At 47.4% G+C, this 23,032-nt stretch overlaps 1 protein-coding gene across 1 annotated transcript in view; it reads left to right on the top strand.

The window, feature by feature from the left end:
• Window positions 1–23,032, top strand: part of LOC126108163 (treacle protein-like) — a 642,834-nt gene that overhangs the window by 512,141 nt on the left and 107,661 nt on the right. The window contains exon 2 of the mRNA XM_049913406.1: window positions 1,491–4,300. Coding sequence (XP_049769363.1) covers window positions 1,525–4,300 — 2,776 coding nt within the window. The 5' untranslated portion in view covers window positions 1,491–1,524. The remainder of the gene's footprint in view (window positions 1–1,490; window positions 4,301–23,032) is intronic.

Below are 23,032 nucleotides of genomic sequence, written 5' to 3' on the forward strand. Positions count from 1 at the left end.
GTTGATTCAGGGATCTAAACGTGGCTGCACGATCCGTTACAGCCGTCTACATCTACATGATTACTCTGCAATTCACATTTAAGTGCTTTGGCAGAGGGTTCATCGAACCACAATCATACTATCTCTCTACCATTCCACTCCCGAACAGCGCGCGGGAAAAACGAACACGTAAACCTTTCTGTTCGAGCTCTGATTTCTCTTATTTTATTTTGATGATCATTCCTACCTATGTAGGTTGGGCTAAACAAATATTTTCGCATTCTGAAGAGAAAGTTGGTGACTGAAATTTCGTAAATAGATCTCGCCGCGACGAAAAACGTCTTTGCTGTAATGACTTCCATCCCAACTCGCGTATCATATCTGCCACACTCTCTCCCCTATTACGTGATAATACAAAACGAGCTGCCCTTTTTTGCACCCTTTCGATGTCCTCCGTCAATCCCACCTGTTAAGGATCCCACACCGTGCAGCAATATTCTAACAGAGGACTAACGAGTGTAGTGTAAGCTGTCTCTTTAGTGGACTTGTTGCTTCTTCTGAGTTTCCTGCCAATGAAACGCAACCTTTGGCTCGCCTTCCCCACAATATTATCTATGTGGTCTTTCCAACTGAAGTTGTTCGTAATTTTAACACCCAGGTACTTAGTTGAATTGACAGCCTCGAGAATTGTACTATTTATCGAGTAATCGAATTGCAACGGATTTCTTTTGGAACTCATGTGGAACACCTCACACTTTTCGTTATTTAGCGTCAACAGCAATCTTTTCTAAATCGCTTTGCAACTGATACTGGTCTTCGGATGACCTTACTAGGCGGGAAAGTACAGCATCATGTGCGAACAACCTAAGAGAACTGCTCAGATTGTCACCGAGGTCATTTATATAGATCAGGAACAGCAGAGGACCCAGAACACTTCCCTGGGGAACACCTGATATCACTTCAGTTTTGTGATGGATAAGATGCCTGTCATCTCGACTGCTAGTGATACGAGGCCGTTGGGATCCAGCACGGCGTTCCGTATTACCCTCCCGAACCCACCGATTCCATATTCTGCTAACAGTCATTGGCTCTCGACCGACGCGAGCAGCAATGTCGCGATACGATAAACCGCAATCACGATAGGCTACAATCCGACCTTTATCAAAGTCGGAAACGTGATGGTACGCATTTCTCCTCCTTACACGAGGCATCACAACAACGTTTCACCAGGCAACGCCGGTCAACAGCTGTTTGTGTATGACAAATCGGTTCGAAACGTTCCTCATGTTAGCAGGTTGTAGCTTTCGCCACCGGCAGCAACCTTGTGTGAATGCTCTGAGAAGCTAATCACTTGCATATCACAGCATCTTCTTCCTGTCGGTTAAATTTCGCGTCTGTAGCACGTCATCTTCGTGGTGTAGCAATTTTAATAGCCAGTAGTGTATGAAGCAGTATAGAGGCGTAGTGTGTGTGAAATAATGTAGAAGTGACGCTACTTTCGTTGTTTACAGGCGTGGATAACGCACCGAGAACCTGGAGCGACGCATGGACGGCGCCGGCAGGGATAGCGGAGGGGCAGCGCCACTGACGCACACGTCGACGTCGCCTCCAGCTGCGACACGGCATCCCGGACCGTCGACTGACGTCACACGCCACGACGAACCTACCGAGAAGGCAGCCAGCGCCGACGACGTTTCGACCCCCGAGTCGAGGAACTGTGACGAACCAGAGAAAAACCCAACAGGACGTAAAGGTGGGGTCGGTGGAGAAGCTCGAGACGTTTCGCTGCCCGAAGTCGGTCAACCTCAGGCAGACGTTACAGACGGCGGTGTGTCTACAGTCCCGCCGTTCGGCTACTACCTCCGCAGGAAGACTGCGTTCGTCAACGTCGAGAGGATCAAGAGATTCCTCGCCAGCTCTTTGGAGTCGTCGGAGGAGGAGGGGGAAAGTGTCGGTGTTGGTGCTTCGTCCGAGCAAAAAAAAGGTGCAAATTCAGACGGTGGTGCTCGTGAAGAGGTTGGTGCTGCCGGAGTGAGTTTTAGTGGTGATCAGCAAACAGAAGCTGGCTCCCAGAGTGGGTTGCCGACACAAGACCCAACTGACAGAAATTCGGGCACATTTGGAGAAAACAGAGATTTAAGATGTGATATAGTTACTGTTACTGAATCGTACAAAAACTCTGGATCAGTTAATGGTCGTGATTCCCAGCTTATTGAAACTGGGACTCAGAGTGAAAAGCTCGTAGGTGAACCGATAAGAGTAGTCGTCACTGAACGGAGCTTCCAAGAAACTTCGTGTGTAGAGAAGGAGGCTAGCCGTGAAAAGGTTGATGCAATTGAGAGCTGCAACAGTCCCAAAGAACATCAATCTCGCATTGGGGACTCTGCTGAAACTACATCTCCTGTCAGTGCTACAGCTGAGAGAGGAGAAGAACTGAAATCTAGAAATAGCAGTACAGCTAGTATTGGAAGTGAAAAGGAGCCTGTGTTCCCACCTGCTGGACAAGAAGATACACCGAAAGGAGGTCAGGTCCAGCAGCAGCAAGCCCATAGAGGGTCTACCTCCTCGCCAGAAAACAGTCCAGAATCATCCACACCTGCTACTGGCGCTCTGGTTTCGGCCTTGAAGAATGGCAAGAAGAAGCTGGTGAAGAGGGTGTCATTTGCTGACGAAGGATCAGACCGGAAATCCCTGGTCGAAGAGTTTAAACTCAGGGAGGAAGAACCAGTGAAGCAGCAAGAAAAGAGAGAAAAGCCCTCGCCTCCACCACGGACAGTACCGGCTCCTGCACCGCGTACCGAGAAGTCGACCCCGGAAACCGCTACCGGTAGGCCACAGCGTCTAGTGCTCCAGAAGACTGAAGGCGGAGTTGCTAGGCTGGTGAGAGTAACTTGGCTCGACAGTTCCAGCCGAGGAGAGGCGAAGAAGAGGGAGGAAGAACCGGAGCTCCAGGCGTCCAACCCACAAGAGAGATCAGTGTCCCAAGAGGGTCGAGGTCTGTCCAGTCTCGAAGACAGTCGGCAGGCGGGGACAGTGGACGGTGAGGTCGCTGCGAAGCTTCCGACATCTCCGGCGAGGATCTTCGTATTTCCAGACCGGTACGCTTCGAGTTGTCCCCAGGATCCTGGTCCTTCCGGAGGTATCTGGAGGCAGGACAGCACACCCACCAGCGACGACGTCTTCTTGTCGCCAACCGAGGAGGCTGCATTTGCCTCCAGTGGCAGACCGTTCAGTAGCTTTGTCAGTTCTGCCCTCACTGACAGGCCAGCAGAACCCGAACCGGTGGATGTCTTGTCTGCGGGAGACAGCGTAGTGTCCATTTCTGACTCGAGCCGGGCCAGCGACTCTAGAGAAAGCCTCGACACAGGTAGTGCTTCTGGGTACCCCTCCAGCAGTGATAGTGCTTTTGTTGATCTCGCGCCAGCAGAAGATCCAGAGGACGAGGAAGAGGATAGTGAGGCTGATGATCAACAGTGGCAACAAGACAGCAGTTCTGGGAGCAGTGAAGACGAATTTGATGAGAACAGTGGGTGCCCCGGGGAGCCGGTGACACAGGTTGATCCGAATTATCGGGTTCCAGCAGTAAGTGGAGACCCCGAACCTGATGGACTACCGGAAAGAGAATTTTGGACTGAAGCAAGTGTTGTCGAAGACAGATCTCTGAAGCAGGATAGTGTGGTTGGATCTGAGCAGAGATACAGTCCCGTGGAGAATGGTGGCTTGACTAGTGGAGATTTGGCTACTGGTGCTACTCCCTTGTCAGTTAAGGAAGTACTTCTCTCAGGAGTAGTCAAGAGCGAAACTGGAGCAGCTGCCTCTTACCTCACTGAAGTAGAGCAGGTCGGTTACAGTGGCTTCCCTTTAGACGGGAAGGCAGTTGACTGTGTTTCGACTCAAGAGAAGTGCATCACACTAAACTACGTGAACTTGGAGGCGGAGAAAGGTCGCGAAGTGAGTGTCGGGGACCAGAGTTTAGGTCGAGGAAAGGCCGGCTTAGAGGGGCACGACAGTTCGCAGCTCCCGCCCACACCACCACCCAGCCCAGTAGAGGGCGAGGAGTGGGAGGGCGACCCTCCAAGGGCAGGCCCTTCGAGGGCGTACCCTCTGCAGGAGGAGCAGAGGGTTCTAGATACGCAGTGCCTTAGAGAGGCATCCACAACGGGGTCCAAAGGCTCCAAAGAACAGTCTGCCGGAATCTTGCCAATACCGGAGGAAGGAGGGGAGGACGGAGGGAGAGAGAAGAGGACCGTGGAACCAGACACTGAGAGGGATGAAAACTGTGCGAAGCAGCGACCAGAAGAGGGACAGCTCAAGAAGCAAGGTAAGGCGACAAACTATGTCCCTGTAGCAGATATGTTGTTACGATCTAGAATTTGAAAGTTCGTGGCAGATCTAAACTGCACTACATCATCATCTTCCTTCGTTATTAATGTGCACTCGACATTCTTGGCAAGTCTTCACCATCTTACTCCATTTTCCTCAGTTCCATAATTTGCTTTTCCTTAGAGACTCAGAGGGCCATAGACACGGGTTCCCAGGTAGATGCCGTGTTTCTTGACTTCTGCAAGGCGTTCGATACAGTTCCCCACAGCCGTTTAATGAACAAAGTAAGAGCATATGGACTATCACACCAATTGTGTGATTGGATTGAGGAGTTGCTAGATAACAGAACGCAGCAAGTCATTCTCAATGGAGAGAAGTCTTCCGAAGTAAGAGTGATTTCAGGTGTGCCGCAGGGGAGTGTCATAGGACCGTTGCTATTCACAATATACATAAATGACCTGGTGGACGACATCGGAAGTTCACTGAGGCTTTTTGCAGATGATGCTGTGGTGTGTCGAGAGGTTGTAACAATGGAACATTGTACTGAAATGTAGGAGGATCTGCAGCAAATTGCAGGGAATGGCAATTGAATCTCAATGTAGACAAGTGTAATGTTCTGCGAGTACATAGAAAGATAGATCCCTTATCATTTAGCTACAGTATAGCAGGTCAGCAACTGGAAGCAGTTAATTCCACAAATTATCTGGGAGTACGCATTAGGAGTGATTTAAAACGGAATGATCACATAAAGTTGATCTTCCGTAAAGCAGATGCCAGACTGAGATTCATTGGAAGAATCCTAAGGAAATGCAGTCCGAAAACAAAGGAAGTAGGTTACAGTACGCTTGTTCGCCCACTGCTTGAATACTGCTCAGTAGTGTGGGATCTGTACCAGATAGGGTCGATAGAAGAGATAGAGAAGATCAAACGGACAGCAGCGCGTTTCGTTACAGGATCATTTAGTAGTCGCGAAAGCGTTACGGAGATGACAGATAAACTCCAGTGGAAGACTCTGCAGGAGCAGTAGCTCGGTACGGGCTTTTGTCAAAGTTTCGAGAACATACCTTCACCGAGGAGTCAAGCAGTATATTGCTGCCTTCTACGTATATCTGGCGAAGAGACCGTGAGGATAAATTCAGAGAGATTAGAGCCCACACAGAGGCATACCGACAATCCTTCTTTTCACGAACGATACGAGACTGGAATAGAAGGGAGAACCGATAGCGGTACTCAAGGTACCCTCCGCCACACACCGTCAGGTGGCTTGCGGAGTATGGATGTAGATGTAGATGTTCCTTATGGAAGTTCTCACATACACAGTCCATCCTTCTTCATGTTGGTCTTTGTCTTCCTCTTTCACCTTCTTTTACCTTTCTCTTGCCAACATACAGTACGCTCCATAAATTTGGAAACACCATATTGCGTATTAAAACGAAGCAAGATGTGAGTTATTGGTTAGAATGCGGAATAATATGCTTAAATAACAATTGCATGGGGGCTTAATTAAAATGCAATAATTTTAGTAGCTGTGTGTCCGGTTACGAAGTCTCGTAACTGTTTGGCCCTGAGTAGTATTAGTACGCAATCTGACTGCATGAAATAACAATAAAGAATGACAATAAATTTGCGTTAACACAATTGATTAATTAAGTCCCCTGCAACTATAAAAGCTACGAAACAACAAAGCACAAGTGTAACTGTTCTGTGTGTGGAAGTGTGACTCAACGTACATGTGTCTGGCACGGTTCTTCCTCAATACGACAAGATATTTTAAACACCATTTACAATGAAGTAATTAAAAAAGCCAGAAATACTATAATTGCACGTAGAAACCAGAATTACAAGTCTAATACATGAACATGAGCCAGATGCTTTGTTGACTGAACCTGTGACCAAGAGGCATTGTCATTAAAGAAATGTGAGTTTTTTTTTTTTTTACCTCAATATATATTGACGAAAAATACACTGTGATCATTGCAACATCTTCCGTCTTTACATTACACCAACCGAACAGCATTTACTCTCTCGGCCAGCAGAAGAACAACTGCACACGACATGCTCTCAACTAGTACAGCTCTCGACATCCTCTCAACAACTACTGCCCACGGCAACCTCTGAACTACTACTGCCCCAGTGGAGGCGGCTGAATAATACTATTTGGAGCAATCTCTGGCGCTGTGACTCGGTGTAGCCACCTTTCACAATTAGTAATAACAGTTACAGTATATTGTAAGATAATTACTGTACATTTGCTTACATATTGGTACTGCTTAGTTCCGTGTAAATTGACTTGACCTGTCCAAGCAGTTCTAGTAAATACACGGGATGTCGCCACTAGACGGCACTGAGACGCTGTGCTAAACCCGCAGGACGGGACAAGTTGTAGGAATTGTGGAAGGGGGCCAGAGTGAGCGGCTGTCAGTTACACTCCAGTCATAACACTTCATTTTGTTATCCAGACATTACAGCGCAAATTCTAGGCTTGACTATCGACAGAAAACGTCTTTAATTCTAAAATGGCTGAAGGCCCATGAATTAAATACAACTGCTATATATATATATATATATATATATATATATATATATATATATATATATATATATATATATATACTCCTGGAAATTAAATAAGAACACCGTGAATTCATTGTCCCAGGAAGGGGAAACTTTATTGACACATTCCTGGGGTCAGATACATCACATGATCACACTGACAGAACCACAGGCACATAGACACAGGCAACAGAGCATGCACAATGTCGGCACTAGTACAGTGTATATCCACCTTTCGCAGCAATGCAGGCTGCTATTCTCCCATGGAGACGATCGTAGAGATGCTGGATGTAGTCCTGTGGAACGGCTTGCCATGCCATTTCCACCTGGCGCCTCAGTTGGACCAGCGTTCGTGCTGGACGTGCAGACCGCGTCAGACGACGCTTCATCCAGTCCCAAACATGCTCAATGGCGGACAGATCCGGAGATCTTGCTGGCCGGGGTAGTTGACTTATACCTTCTAGAGCACGTTGGGTGGCACGGGATACATGCGGACGTGCATTGTCCTGTTGGAACAGCAAGTTCCCTTGCCGGTCTAGGAATGGTAGAACGATGGGTTCGATGACGGTTTGGATATACCGTGCACTATTCAGTGTCCCCTCGACGATCACCAGTGGTGTACGGCCAGTGTAGGAGATCGCTCCCCACACCATGATGCCGGGTGTTGGCCCTGTGTGCCTCGGTCGTATGCAGTCCTGATTGTGGCGCTCACCTGCACGGCGCCAAACACGCATACGACCATCATTGGCACCAAGGCAGAAGCGACTCTCCTCGCTGAAGACGACACGTCTCCATTCGTCCCTCCATTCACGCCTGTCGCGACACCACTGGAGGCGGGCTGCACGATGTTGGGGCGTGAGCGGAAGACGGCCTAACGGTGTGCGGGACCGTAGCCCAGCTTCATGGAGACGGTTGCGAATGGTCCTCGCCGATACCCCAGGAGCAACAGTGTCCCTAATTTGCTGGGAAGTGGCGGTGCGGTCCCCTACGGCACTGCGTAGGATCCTACGGTCTTGGCGTGCATCCGTGCGTCGCTGCGGTCCGGTCCCAGGTCGACGGGCACGTGCACCTTCCGCCGACCACTGGCGACAACATCGATGTACTGTGGAGACCTCACGCCCCACGTGTTGAGCAATTCGGCGGTACGTCCACCCGGCCTCCCGCATGCCCACTATACGCCCTCGCTCAAAGTCCGTCAACTGCACATACGGTTCACGTCCACGCTGTCGCGGCATGCTACCAGTGTTAAAGACTGCGATGGAGCTCCGTATGCCACGGCAAACTGGCTGACACTGACGGCGGCGGTGCACAAATGCTGCGCAGCTAGCGCCATTCGACGGCCAACACCGCGGTTCCTGGTGTGTCCGCTGTGCCGTGCGTGTGATCATTGCTTGTACAGCCCTCTCGCAGTGTCCGGAGCAAGTATGGTGGGTCTGACACACCGGTGTCAATGTGTTCTTTTTTCCATTTCCAGGAATGTATACAGGGCGAGTCACCTAATGTTACCGCTGGATATATTTCGTAAACCACATCAAATACTGACGACTCGATTCCATAGACCGAACGTGAGGAGAGGGGCTAGTGTAATTGGTTAATACAAACCATAAAAAAATGCACGGAAGTATGTTTTTTAACACAAACCTACGTTTTTTTCCAAATGGAACCCCGTTAGTTTTGTTAGCACATCTGAACATATAAACAAATACGTAATCAGTGCCGTTTGTTGCATTGTTAAATGTTAATTACATCCGGAGATATTGTAACCTAAAGTTGACGCGTGTGTATCGGAGAGCACCGAATTACGTAGGGATCCAAAGGGAACGGTGATGGAACTTAGGTACAGAAGAGACTGGAACAGCACATTACGTCCACATGCTAACACCTTTTGGTCTTTTTCACTGACGCTCATGTACATTACCGTGAGGGGTGAGGTACACGTACACACGTGGTTTCCGTTTTCAATTACTGAGTGGAATCCTCGCACCAACGAAAAAATGGCTGACATTGAAATAAGTGTCCAAGGAATAGAAAAGCAACTGGAATCACTCAACAGAGGAAAGTCCACTGGACCTGACGGGATACCAATTCGATTCTACACAGAGTACGCGAAAGAACTTGCCCCCCTTCTAACAGCCGTGTACCGCAAGTCTCTAGAGGAACAGAAGGTTCCAAATGATTGGAAAAGAGCACAGGTAGTCCCAGTCTTCAAGAAGGGTCGTCGAGCAGATGCGCAAAACTATAGACCTATCTCTCTGACGTCGATCTGTTGTAGAATTTTAGAACATGTCTTTTGCTCGAGTATCATGTCGTTTTTGGAAACTCAGAATCTACTATGTAGGAATCAACATGGATTCCGGAAACAGCGATCGTGTGAAACCCAACTCGCATTATTTGTTCATGAAACCCAGAAAATATTAGATACAGGCTCCCAGGTAGATGCCATTTTCCTTGACTTCCGGAAGGCGTTCGATACAGTTCCGCACTGTCGTCTGATAAACAAAGTAAGAGCCTACGGAATATCAGACCAGCTGTGTGGCTGGATTGAAGAGTTTTTAGCAAACAGAACACAGCATGTTGTTCTCAATGGAGAGACATCTACAGACGTTAAAGTAACCTCTGGCGTGCCACAGGGGAGTGTTATGGGACCATTGCTTTTCACAATATATATAAATGACCTAGTAGATAGTGTCGGAAGTTCCATGCGGCTTTTCGCGGATGATGCTGTAGTATACAGAGAAGTTGAAGCATTAGAAAATTGTAGCGAAATGCAGGAAGATCTGCAGCGGATAGGCACTTGGTGCAGGGAGTGGCAACTGACCCTTAACATAGACAAATGTAATGTATTGCGAATACATAGAAAGAAGGATCCTTTATTGTATGATTATATGATAGCGGAACAAACACTGGTAGCAGTTACTTCTGTAAAATATCTGGGAGTATGCGTGCGGAACGATTTGAAGTGGAATGATCATATAAAATTAATTGTTGGTAAGGCGGGTACCAGGTTGAGATTCATTGGGAGAGTCCTTAGAAAATGTAGTCCATCAACAAAGGAGGTGGCTTACAAAACACTCGTTCGACCTATACTTGAGTATTGCTCATCAGTGTGGGATCCGTACCAGATCGGGTTGACGGAGGAGATAGAGAAGATCCAAAGAAGAGCGGCGCGTTTCGTCACAGGGTTATTTGGTAACCGTGATAGCGTTACGGAGATGTTTAACAAACTCAAGTGGCAGACTCTGCAAGAGAGGCGCTCTGCATCGCGGTGTAGCTTGCTCGCCAGGTTTCGAGAGGGTGCGTTTCTGGATGAGGTATCGAATATATTGCTTCCCCCTACTTATACCTCCCGAGGAGATCACGAATGTAAAATTAGAGAGATTAGAGCGCGCACAGAGGCTTTCAGACAGTCGTTCTTCCCGCGAACCATACGCGACTGGAACGGGAAAGGGAGATAATGACAGTGGCACGTAAAGTGCCCTCCGCCACACACCGTTGGGTGGCTTGCGGAGTATAAATGTAGATGTAGATGTAGAGTGTGTCCCGACATGTCAGGCCAATAGATGTTCAATGTGGTGGCCATCATTTGCAGCACACAATTACAAATCTCTGGCGTAATGAATGTCGTACACGCCGCAGTACATCTGGTGTAATGTCGCCGCAGGCTGCCACAATACGTTGTTTCATATCCTTTGGGGTTGTAGGCACATCACGGTACACATTCTCCTTTAAAGTACCCCACAGAAAGAAGTCCAGAGGTGTAAGATAAGGAGAACGGGCTGGCCAATTTATGCGTCCTCCACGTCCTATGAAACGCCCGTCGAACGTGTATCTCACCCCTCACGGTAATGTACATGTGCGTCAGTGAAAAAGACCAATGAAAAGGTGTTAGCATGTGGACGTAATGTGTTGTTCCAGTCTCTTCTGTACCTAAGGTCCATCACCGTTCCCTTTGGATCCCTACGTAATGCGGTGCTCTCCGATACACACGATCGAACAGCGGAGGAGTGGTACTCAAGCGTCAACTTTAGGTTACAATATCTCGGGATGTAATTAACATTTTACAATGCAACAAACGGCACTGATTACGTATTTGTTTATATGTTCAGATGTGTTAACAAAACTAACGGGGTTCCATTTAAAAAAAACGTAGGTTTGTGTTAAAAAACATACTTCCGTGCATTTTTTTATGGTTTGTATTAACCAATTACACTAGCCCCTCTCCTCACGTTCGGTCTGTGGAATTGGTTCGTCAGTATTTGATGTGCTTTACGAAATATATCCAACGGTAATGTTTGGTGACTCACCCTGCATATATATATATATATATATATATATATATATATATATATATATATATATATATATATATATATATATATATATATATTGAGACAGAAGGCTCTAGGCTTTAACCTTAAATTGCATTTAAGGCCAAGCGATGTAAGACTTGACTAGTCAGATTAAGTTTTTTTAAAAGTGGCTGAAGGCCAATAAATTTAAAACAACATAACTACAATTACCTTTCAAAAGACAGAAGCCCCATGCTTTATGGCCAGTAAGAAACCTTAATCCAAAATGGCTGAAGGTCTTTGTTTAAAAAAAAAACTGCAACCAATTTTCCAAAGAGGAAGGCCCAAAGCTTTAACCTTAAATAGCATTTAAGCCCAATGATGTAAGACTTCATACGTAAGAATCCAAAATTTTAAATCGGCAGAAGGCCCACAGCTTATCTAGAAAGACTGTAATACCTGATAAGTAAGATCCTTTAAACCTAAATCGGCTGAGGGCCGATGGCTTTAAAAACAATACACTACAATAACTATTCAACAGACAGAAAGCCCACAGCTTTAACTTCCAAAAGGTAATACTTTACAAGTACGATCCTTAAAACTTAAAACGACTGAAGGCCTTTGTTTTCAAAACCACAATTACAACCATACAATTTCCAACCATCAGCTATGAGCCACTAAAAATACACAATTAAACGCTAATAACAAAGCAGTGGAGCCAATGGCGCTCAGAAGTTTCCAGGGAGCTCGGTCTGCCCTTTAAATCTTAACGTTCGCTTAGGTGAGACAAGAAGTTGGCCCAACTATACTCCATCCTCCGGCAACTCAACCGAGAGACAGTCAGGGACCCACTGACGACTTGGTAACCACCGACCACTATACGAGAATTCCAAAGCCAAAAACGTTATAGACATAGCTGCCCACAACCAAAAATACATTAAGCTGTCAAAAACTATGCACCATGTTGGACAGTGACAACAGGTGAGGAATGGACACTGGCTGAATTTACGTCAGCGACCAGGGCAGGTAACCGGAACACTAACGGCCACAAGGCAGAAAATTCCGCTGGTGCACTTAAATTTCAAAGCAACAAATACAGTTAATTCCACAACACCGCAGCTAAATCTTCACCAACTCGAACATCCACATCTACATCCATACTCCGCAAGCCACCTGACGGCGTGTGGCGGAGGGTACCTTGAGTACCTCTATCGGTTCTCCCTTCTATTCCAGTCTCGTATTGTTCGTGGAAAGAAAGGTTGTCGGTATGCCTCTGTGTGGGCTCTAATCTCTCTGATTTTATCCTCGTGGTCTCTTCGCGAGATATGCGTAGGAGGGACCAATATACTGCTTGACTCTTCGCTGAAGGTATGTTCTCGAAACTTTGACAAAAGCCCGTACCGAGCTACTGAGCGTCTCTCCTGCAGAGTCTTCCACTGGAGTTTATCTGTCATCTCCGTAACGCTTTCGCGACTACTAAATGATCCTGTAACGAAACGCGCTGCTGTCCGTTGGATCTTCTCTATCTCTTCTATCGACCCTATCTGGTACGGATCCCAGACTGCTGAGCAGTATTCAAGCAGTGGGCGAACAAGCGTACTGTAACCTACTTCCTTTGTTTTCGGATTGCATTTCTTTAGGATTCTTCCAATGAATCTCAGTCTGGCATCTGCTTTACCGACGATCAACTTTATCTGGTCATTCCATTTTGAATCACTCCTAATGCGTACTCCCAGATAAGTTATGGTATTAACTGCTTCCACTTGCTGACCTGCTATTTTGTAGCTAAATGATAAGGGATCTATGTTTCTATGTATTCGCAGCACATTACACTTGTCTACATTGAGATTCAGTTGCCATTCCCTGTACCATGCGTCAATTCGCTGCAGATCCTCCTGCATTTCAGTACAATTTTCCATTGTTACAACCTCTCGATACACCACAGCATCATATCTGCAAAAAGTCTCAGTGAACTTCCAATGTCATCCACAAGGTCATTTATGTATATTGTGAATAGCAACGGTCATACGACACTCCCCTGCGGCACACCTGAAATCACTCTTACTTCGGAAGACTTCTCTCCATTGAGAACGACATGCTGCGATCTGCTATCTCGGAACTCTTCAATCGAGTCACACAATTGGTCTGATAGTCCATATGCTCTTACTTTGTTCATTAAACGACTGTGGGGAACTGTATCGAACGCCTTGCGGAAGTCAAGAAACACGGCATCTACCTGTGAACCCGTGTCTATGGCCCTTTGAGTCTCGTGGACGAATAGCGCGAGCTGGGTTTTTCACGACCGTCTTTATCGAAACCCATGCTGATTCCTACAGAGTAGATTTGTAGTCTCCAGAAAAGTCATTATACTCGAACATAATACCTGTTCCAAAATTCTACAACTGATAGACGTTAGAGATATAGGTCTATAGTTTTGCACATCTGTTCGACGTCCCTTCTTGAAAACGGGGATTATCTGTGCCCTTTTCCAATCTTTTGGAACGCTACGCTCTTCTAGAGACCTACGGTACACCGCTGCAAGAAGGGGGGCAAGTTCCTTCGCGTACTCTGTGTAAAATCGAACTGGTATCCCATCAGGTCCAGCGGCCTTTCCTCTTTTGAGCGATTTTAATTGTTTCTCTATCCCTCTGTCGTCTATTTCGATATCTACCATTAGCTCATCTGTGCGACAATCTAGAGAAGGAACTACATTGCAGTCTTCCTCTGTGAAACGGCTTTGGAAAAAGACATTTAGTATTTCGGCCTTTAGTCTGTCATCCTCTGTTTCAGTCCCATTTTGGTCACAGTGTCTGGACACTTTGTTTTGATCCACCTACCGCTTTGACATAAGACCAAAATTTGTTATGATTTTCTGCCAAGTCAGTACATAGAGCACTCGCTGTTGGTCCGAGGAATATCGCTAACAGCAAACCACCAACCAAGAGGACAACGTGAACAGACGTGGTTTCGGTAATTAAGTCACCACTCAACTTTGGTGTCCTGGGTCGGTGAGCCACGAACCTCGCAGCCCTCGGAACAGCCCCCACACGCTCCGACATTGTGTAGAGACCGCCAGTGGGCCCGGCCGACTGCGCCGCGCGGAGACTTGACCACTGATCCGCTCCAATCGACAGACTCACTGTCAGTATGCCGACAACATTTAAAACAAGTTGTGAGTGGAAATGACACCAACTACACACAGTTTGAGAAACACTTGCACCGGCCGACTGCGGCGCGCAGAGACTTGACCACTGATCCGCTCCAATCGACAGACTCACTGTCAGTATGCCGACAACATTTAAAACAAGTTGTGAGTGGAAATGACACCAACTACACACAGTTTGAGAAACACTTGCACCGGCCGACTGCGCCGCGCAGAGACTTGACCACTGATCCGCTCCAATCGACAGACTCACTGTCAGTATGCCGACAACATTTAAAACAAGTTGTGAGTGGAAATGACACCAACTACACACAGTTTGAGAAACACTTGCACCGGCCGACTGCGCCGCGCAGAGACTTGACCACTGATCCGCTCCAATCGACAGACTCACTGTCAGTATGCCGACAACATTTAAAACAAGTTGTGAGTGGAAATGACACCAACTACACACAGTTTGAGAAACACTTGCACCGGCCGACTGCGCCGTGCAGAGACTTGACCACTGATCCGCTCCAATCGACAGACTCACTGTCAGTATGCCGACAACATTTAAAACAAGTTGTGAGTGGAAATGACACCAACTACACACAGTTTGAGAAACACTTGCACCGGCCGACTGCGCCGCGCAGAGACTTGACCACTGATCCGCTCCAATCGACAGACTCACTGTCAGTATGCCGACAACATTTAAAACAAGTTGTGAGTCGAAATGACACAAACTACACACAGTTTGACAAACAGATGCACCGGCCGACTGTGCCACGCGAAGACTTGCTCGGTGCTCTGCTACAATCGACGGACTCACTGTCGGTACGCCGACAACATTTAAAACAAGTTGTGAGTGGAAATGACACCAACTACACACAGTTTGACAAACACTTGCACCCGGTGACTGCGCCACGCGGAGACTTGCTCGCTGATCCACTCCAACCGACAGGCTCACTGCCAGTACACCAACAACATTTAAAACAAGTTGTGAGTCGAAATGACACAAACTACACACAGTTTGACAAACACTTGCACCGGCCGACTGCGCCACGCGGAGACTTACTCACTGAACCGCGCCAACCGACCGACTCACTGCCAGTACGCCGACAACAAATAAAAACAAGTTGTGAGTGGAAATGACACCAACTACACACAGTTTGTCAAACACTTGCACGAAGACTTGAACGACACTCAGCAGTGGCTATGCGGTCACAAAGACAAATCGTGAGTCGATACACGCACACAGCCAACCCATAAGCGATCTGTGAGCCAATTCGCATCATCCAGTAGGACGACCGACCGACGATCCACGAAGACCGTCCCCAGCTAATGTAATGTGTGTGGTGGCAAAGGTCGGGCGAGCCACCGACATCCAAGGTCTCACTTGTGCTCCAACCAGACCAAACTGGTGCCGTCTTCCAACTCCACGACTGGCAGGTCCGAACTGCCCCTCTCCTGGCACGTTCCAACCCACTCCACGACAGACGAGAGCCGGGAAGTAATAGCAGTGCAGCAGAGATAACACATGACGGCTATATCGATAGGCGATGCTGCTGCCGCTGCCGGGCAGACAAAGCAGCAACTCAGTGACAACAAAAATTGAAACTAACATAACGAAGTGGCAACACCAATAAAAAAAGAAAACTGAAAGTAAGTGATGGCACGAGCGCGAACCACTCACGGCTCAGCCACGGCTGTAGGTAGAGGTACGTTGTTTACAGTTCCGTTTGTATGGTGGTAGGGCGCCCCATGAAAGAACACAACTAAAGTAATTGAAAATGGCCCCAAAGTTCCGGATTCTTTATGATTCATGGGAAGAAATAATCAATATGTACCGAGAAGGCAACGCAGCTGGCTCTTTATTCGCACGAAGTAATGGCCGCTATCGACAGGGGATCTCAGGTTGATTCCGCATTTCTGGATTTCCGGAAAGCTTTTGACACCGTTCCTCACAAGCGACTTCTAATCAAGCTGCGGGCCTGTGGGGTATCGTCTCAGTTGTGCGACTGGATTCGTGATTTCCTGTCAGGAAGGTCGCAGTTCGTAGTAATAGACGGCAAATCGTCGAGTAAAACTGAAGTGATATCAGGTGTTCCCCAGGGAAGCGTCCTGGAACCTCTGCTGTTCCTGATCTATATAAATGACCTGGGTGACAATCTGAGCAGTTCTCTTGGGTTGTTCGCACATGATGCTGTAATTTACCGTCTAGTAAGGTCGTCCGAACACCAGTATCAGTTGCAAAGCGATTTAGAAAAGATTGCTGTACGGTGTGGCAGGTGGCAGTTGACGCTAAATAACCAAAAGTGTGAGGTGATCCACACGAGTTCCAAAAGAAATCCGTTGGAATTCGATTATTCGATAAATAGTACAATTCTCGAGGCTGTCAATTCAACTAAGTACCTGGGTGTTAAAATTACGGTCAACTTCAGTTGGAAAGACCACATAGATAATATTGTGGGGAAGGCGAGCCAAAGGTTGCGTTTCATTGGCAGGACACTTGGAAGATGCAGCAAGTCCACTAAAGAGACAGCTTACACTACACTCGTTCGTCCTTTGTTAGAACATTTCTGCGCGGTGTGGGATCCTTACCGGGTGGGATTGACGGAGGACATCGAAAGGGTGCAAAAAAGGGCAGCTCGTTTTGTATTATCACGTAGTGTGGCAGATATGATATGCGAATTGGGATGGAAGTTGTGGTGTCACCGCCAGACACCACACTTGCTAGGTGGTAGCTTTAAATCGGCCGCGGTCCATTAGTACATGTCAGACCCGCGTGTCGCCACTGTCAGTAATTGCAGACCGAGCGCCACCACACGGCAGGTCTAGAGAGACGTACTAGCACTCGCCCCAGTTGTACGACGGCGTTGCTAGCGACTACACTGACGAAGCCTTTCTCTCATTTGCCGAGAGATAGTTAGAATAGCCTTCAGCTAAGTCCATGGCTACGACCTAGCAAGGCGCCATTAACCATATCTAGAGAGAGTCTCACTTGTATCATCAAGAATGCTGTATACAAATGATGGATTAAAGTTAGGTATTAAAGAAGCTACGTACTTTTCTTTATAGCATTCATTACGTATCCTGTTTCAGACCTCACGCAAGCCGGCGTGAGTTAACGCGTGCATTTCGGCTACTTCCGAGTGGCGTGGCTGTCTTGCTACGCCACAACAGAAGTCATTACAGCAAAGACGTTTTTCGTCGCGGCGAGATCTATTTACGAAATTTCAGTCACCAACCTTCTCTTCCGAATGCGAAAATATTTTGTTTAGCCCAACCTACATAGGTAGGAATGATCATCAAAATAAAATAAGAGAAATCAGAGCTCGAACAGAAAGGTTTAGGTGTTCGTTATTCCCGCGCGCTGTTCGGGAGTGGAATGGTAGAGAGATAGTATGATTGTTGTTCGACGAACCCTCTGCCAAGCACTTAAATGTGAATTGCAGAGTAGTCATGTAGATGTAGATGTAGGTGTAGAGTCCGACAAATATCAGAGAAACTGAAGCTTTCCGTCAACAGAGTTGGTGAGACCATATACTGAATAGAGATACATGCACCTAAAGTTCGTCTTGGAGCAAGACAGGGATCCCAGATATACGAGTACATCCCGCTTTTGTGAAATGTCTAGAGGTTCAGAAAATTTAGAGAAATATGGAATGGCTTCATGAGTGCTCCGATTGGAAGTCAGTCGGTTTACTGTGGGAGGACTTGATCAGGGGGATCCGGCTACAGGGAATCATGGGGGGGGGGGGGGGAGGGGGGAGGCACACTTGTGTCAGATCCTGTAAAGTATTGTAGAGGATAGCTGCCATGCCTTCTCACAACTTGCCCAGTTTTCTTTCTGGGACCCTCTTTGATATATCTGTTAGTTTAACACTGCCTCTTACGAACAAAAAATGGCTGACATTGAAATAAGTGTCCAAGGAATAGAAAAGCAACTGAAATCACTCAACAGAGGAAAGTTCACTGGACCTGACGGGATACCAGTTCGATTGTACACAGATTACGCGAAAGAACTTGCCCGCCTTCTAACAGCCGTGTACCGCAAGTCTCCAGAGGAACGGAAGGTTCCAAATGATTGGAAAAGAACACAGGTAGTCCCAGTTTTCAAGAAGGGTCGTCGAGCAGATGTGCAAAACTATAGGCCTATTTCTCTGACATCGATCTGTTGTAGAATTTTACAATATGTTTTTTGCTCGCGTATCATGTCATTTCTGGAAACCCAGAATCTACTCTGTAGAAATCAACATGGATTCCGGAAACAGCGATCGTGTGAGACCCAACTCGCTTTATTTGTTCATGAGACCCAGAAAATATTAGATACTGGCTCCCAGGTAGATGCCATTTTCCTCGACTTCCGGAAGGCGTTCGATACAGTTCCGCACTGTCGCCTGATAAACAAAGTAAGAGCCTACGGAATATCAGACCAGCTATGTGGCTGGATTGAAGAGTTTTTAGCAAACAGAACACAGCATGTTGTTATCAATGGAGAGACGTCTACAGACGTTAAAGTAACCTCTGGCGTGCCACAGGGGAGTGTTATGGGACCATTGCTTTTCACAATATATATAAATGACCTAGTAGATAGTGTCGGAAGTTCCGTGCGGCTTTTCGCGGATGATGCTGTAGTATACAGAGAAGTTGTAGCATTAGAAAATTGTAGCGAAATGCAGGAAGATCTGCAGCGGATAGGCACTTGGTGCAGGGAGTGGCAACTAACCCTTAACATAGACAAATGTAATGTATTGCGAATACACAGAAAGAAGGATCCTTTATTGTATGATTATATGATAGCGGAACAAACACTGGTAGCAGTTACTTCTGTAAAATATCTGGGAGTATGCGTGCGGAACGATTTGAAGTGGAATGATCATATAAAATTAATTGTTGGTAAGGCGGGTGCCAGGTTGAGATTCATTGGGAGAGTCATTAGAAAATGTAGTCCATCAACAAAGGAAGTGGCTTACAAAAAAACTCGTTCGACCTATACTTGAGTATTGCTCATCAGTGTGGGATCCGTACCAGATCGGGTTGACAGAGGAAATAGAGAAGATCCAGAGAAGAGCGGCGCGTTTCGTCACAGGATTGTTTGGTAAGCGTGATAGCGTTATGGCGATGTTTAGCAAACTCGAGTGGCAGACTCTGCAAGAGAGGCGCTCTGCATCGCGGTGTAGCTTGCTGTCGAGGTTTCGAGAGGGTGCGTTTCTGGATGAGGTATCGAATATATTGCGTCCCGCTACTTATACCTCCCGAGGAGACCACGAGTGTAAAATTAGAGCGCGCACGGAGGCTTTCCGACAGTCGTTCTTCCCGCGAACCGTACGCGACTGGAACAGGAAAGGGAGGTAATGACAGTGGCACGTAAAGTGCCCTCCGCCACACACCGTTGGGTGGCTTGCGGAGTATATATGTAGATGTAGATTCTCTCGTTTCTGATTATATTACGTCGTCGACGCCACAAATTCTTCTTAACATAGTCATTTAAGACACGTCAATTGCCTTACAATGTTACTTAGTTACTCCCTATACCTCCGCTCGATACAGCGTTATGGACCTAAGTATTGGGGCAACCTATGTTCTTTCAGTGACGATAGCAATCTTACCAGTGATATATTTTCATCCCGAATTTGAATTCCGCTCATGGAGATTTCTTTTATTTCCGTCATCGCTTCTTCTATGGAAAGCTTGGACTACACTGGCCGCTCTTCGTTGGACCTTGCCTGTCTCGTCTATTAATGCGTCCTGGTAAGAGTGCTAGGATGACGTGCAAGGGTCACGTGTCGATCGAAAAGGTGTTTTGTGGTCCATTTCTTTCGCGGACAGCCGGCCTTGGTGGCCGAGCAGTTCTAGGCGCTTCAATCCGGAACCGCTCGAGTGCTCCGGTCGCAGGTTCGAATCCTGCCTCGGGCAGGTTATTACAACTTGATAATAAATTCAGTTGGGAGGAGCACACCCCAGAACTGCAGAAACGCCTTAACAAATCTGTATTTGCAATTCGAGTGTTAGCAGACATAGGTGACATAAAAATGGAAAAGCTTGCATACTTTGCCTACTTTCATTCCATAATGTCATATGGTATAATATTTTGGGCTAACTCTTCAAAGTCAAACAAAAGTTTTCAGAGTCCAAAAGCGTGAAATATACGTATTATTTGTGGAGTAAATTAACGGACGTCCTGCAGAAACCTCTTCAAAGAACTGGGTATACTAACTACTGCCTCTCAGTATATTTACTCCTTAATGAAATTTGTCCTAAATAATATATCTCTTTTTTCCAACAAGCAGCTCAGTTCATACATACAACACCAGGAACAAAAATGATCTGCACAAGGACTTCAAAGCACTTACTTTAGTTCAAAATGGGGTCCACTACTCAGGAACACTCATCTTCAATAATTTTTCAGCAAACATAAAAAATTTAGTTACAAATAAAGATCAGTTCAAAAGGAGCCTGAAAGACGTGCTTGTGGCCAACTCCTTCCACACCATTGACGAATTTTTTAATAGAAACAAATGATGTATATACTCATACTATTTCAGGTTTAAAAAAATTATGTATGTACTCATACTATTGTTATTTCAGCTATTAAAAAAGTGACGTGATCCATATCCATAAGGATCTACTCATCACGGATCTATGGAACGAAAAACTAATCTAATCTAAGTTAGGTTTAAGTAGTTGTAAGTTACAGACGACTGATGACCTCAGATGTTAAGTTCCATAGTGCTCAGAGCCATCTCTTTCGTGGATAATTTAGGAGGGGTGTTCAATAAGTAATGCAACACGTTTTTGTCGACATAACTTCCGTTCCTTACGCCACCTTACTGGGAGGACCTGTATGCCTGCGGGGTAACACCGACTCGCTCCATCAATAACTCCTCGTCATCGACATACCGCTTCCCGCGGAGTGCATCTTCCAATGGACCAAACTCGGTGCCCTGTATGATCTTCTGTTAAGCGGCGAGGAACCCAGAAGGCCGACGCCTTTGAGTACCACAACAGGTGGACGAGTGTGTCGGCACTGCCAGCAGAGGCGCCCAGTTATGCAGTCGTGTGTTTGATTGTGGTACGCCGATCACCTCGAATGAGAGTGTCCGCACGTCCCAACAGTGCAGGAGTCACAGCTGCGTGCGGACGGTCGGCACGCGGCAGACCTCGGTGCGATGATGACAGACAACTGGCCCAACGACTCAATGTGCTTTTGTTCACTGTCCTGTTAAGTGGCGAGGAACCCAGAAGGCTGACGCCTTTAAGTACCACAACAAGTGGACGAGTGTGTCGGCACTGCCAGCAGAGGCGCCCAGTTATGCAGTCGTGTGTTTGATTGTGGTACGCCGATCACCTCGAATGAGAGTGTCCGCACGTCCCAACAGTGCAGGAGTCACAGCTGCGTGCGAACGGTCGGCACGCTGCAGACCTCGGTGCGATGATGACAAACAACTGGCCCAACGACTCAATGTGCTTTTGTTCACTGTTCTGTTAAGTGGCGAGGAACCCAGATGGCTGACGCCTTTAAGTACCACAACAAGTGGACGATTGTGTCGGCACTGCCAGCAGAGGCGCCCAGTTATGCAGTCGTGTGTTTGATTGTGGTACGCCGATCACCTCGAATGAGAGTGTCCGCACGTCCCAACAGTGCAGGAGTCACAGCTGCGTGCGGACGGTCGGCTCGCAGCAGACCTCGGTGCGATGATGACAGACAACTGGCCCAACGACTCAATGTGCTTTTGTTCACTGTTCTGTTAAGTGGCGAGGAACCCAGAAGGCTGACGCCTTTAAGTACCACAACAAGTGGACGAGTGTGTCGGCACTGCCAGCAGAGGCGCCCAGTTATGCAATCGTGTGTTTGATTGTGGTACGCCGATCACCTCGAATGAGAGTGTCCGCACGTCCCAACAGTGCAGGAGTCACAGCTGCGTGCGAACGGTCGGCACGCTGCAGACCTCGGAGCGATGATGACAAACAACTGGCCCAACGACTCAATGTGCTTTTGTTCACTGTTCTGTTAAGTGGCGAGGAACCCAGAAGGCTGACGCCTTTAAGTACCACAACAAGTGGACGATTGTGTCGGCACTGCCAGCAGAGGCGCCCAGTTATGCAGTCGTGTGTTTGATTGTGGTACGCCGATCACCTCGAATGAGAGTGTCCGCACGTCCCAACAGTGCAGGAGTCACAGCTGCGTGCGGACGGTCGGCTCGCAGCAGACCTCGGTGCGATGATGACAGACAACTGGCCCAACGACTCAATGTGCTTTTGTTCACTGTTCTGTTAAGTGGCGAGGAACCCAGAAGGCTGACGCCTTTAAGTACCACAACAAGTGGACGATTGTGTCGGCAGTGCCAGCAGAGGCGCCCAGTTATGCAGTCGTGTGTTTGATTGTGGTACGCCGAGCACCTCGAATGAGAGTGTCCGCACGTCCCAACAGTGCAGGAGTCACAGCTGCGTGCGGACGGTCGGCACGCGGCAGACCTCGGTGCGATGATGACATACAACTGGCCGAACGACTCAATGTGCTTTTGTTCACTGTTCTGTTAAGTGGCGAGGAACCCAGATGGCTGACGCCTTTAAGTACCACAACAACTGGACGAGTGTGTCGGCACTGCCAGCAGAGGCGCCCAGTTATGCAGTCGTGTGTTTGATTGTGGTACACCGATCACCTCGAATGAGAGTGTCCGCACGTCCCAACAGTGCAGGAGTCACAGCTGCGTGCGAACGGTCGGCACGCTGCAGACCTCGGTGC

Source organism: Schistocerca cancellata, chromosome 11, assembly GCF_023864275.1.
Source record: "Schistocerca cancellata isolate TAMUIC-IGC-003103 chromosome 11, iqSchCanc2.1, whole genome shotgun sequence".
Lineage (NCBI taxonomy): Eukaryota > Metazoa > Arthropoda > Insecta > Orthoptera > Acrididae > Schistocerca > Schistocerca cancellata.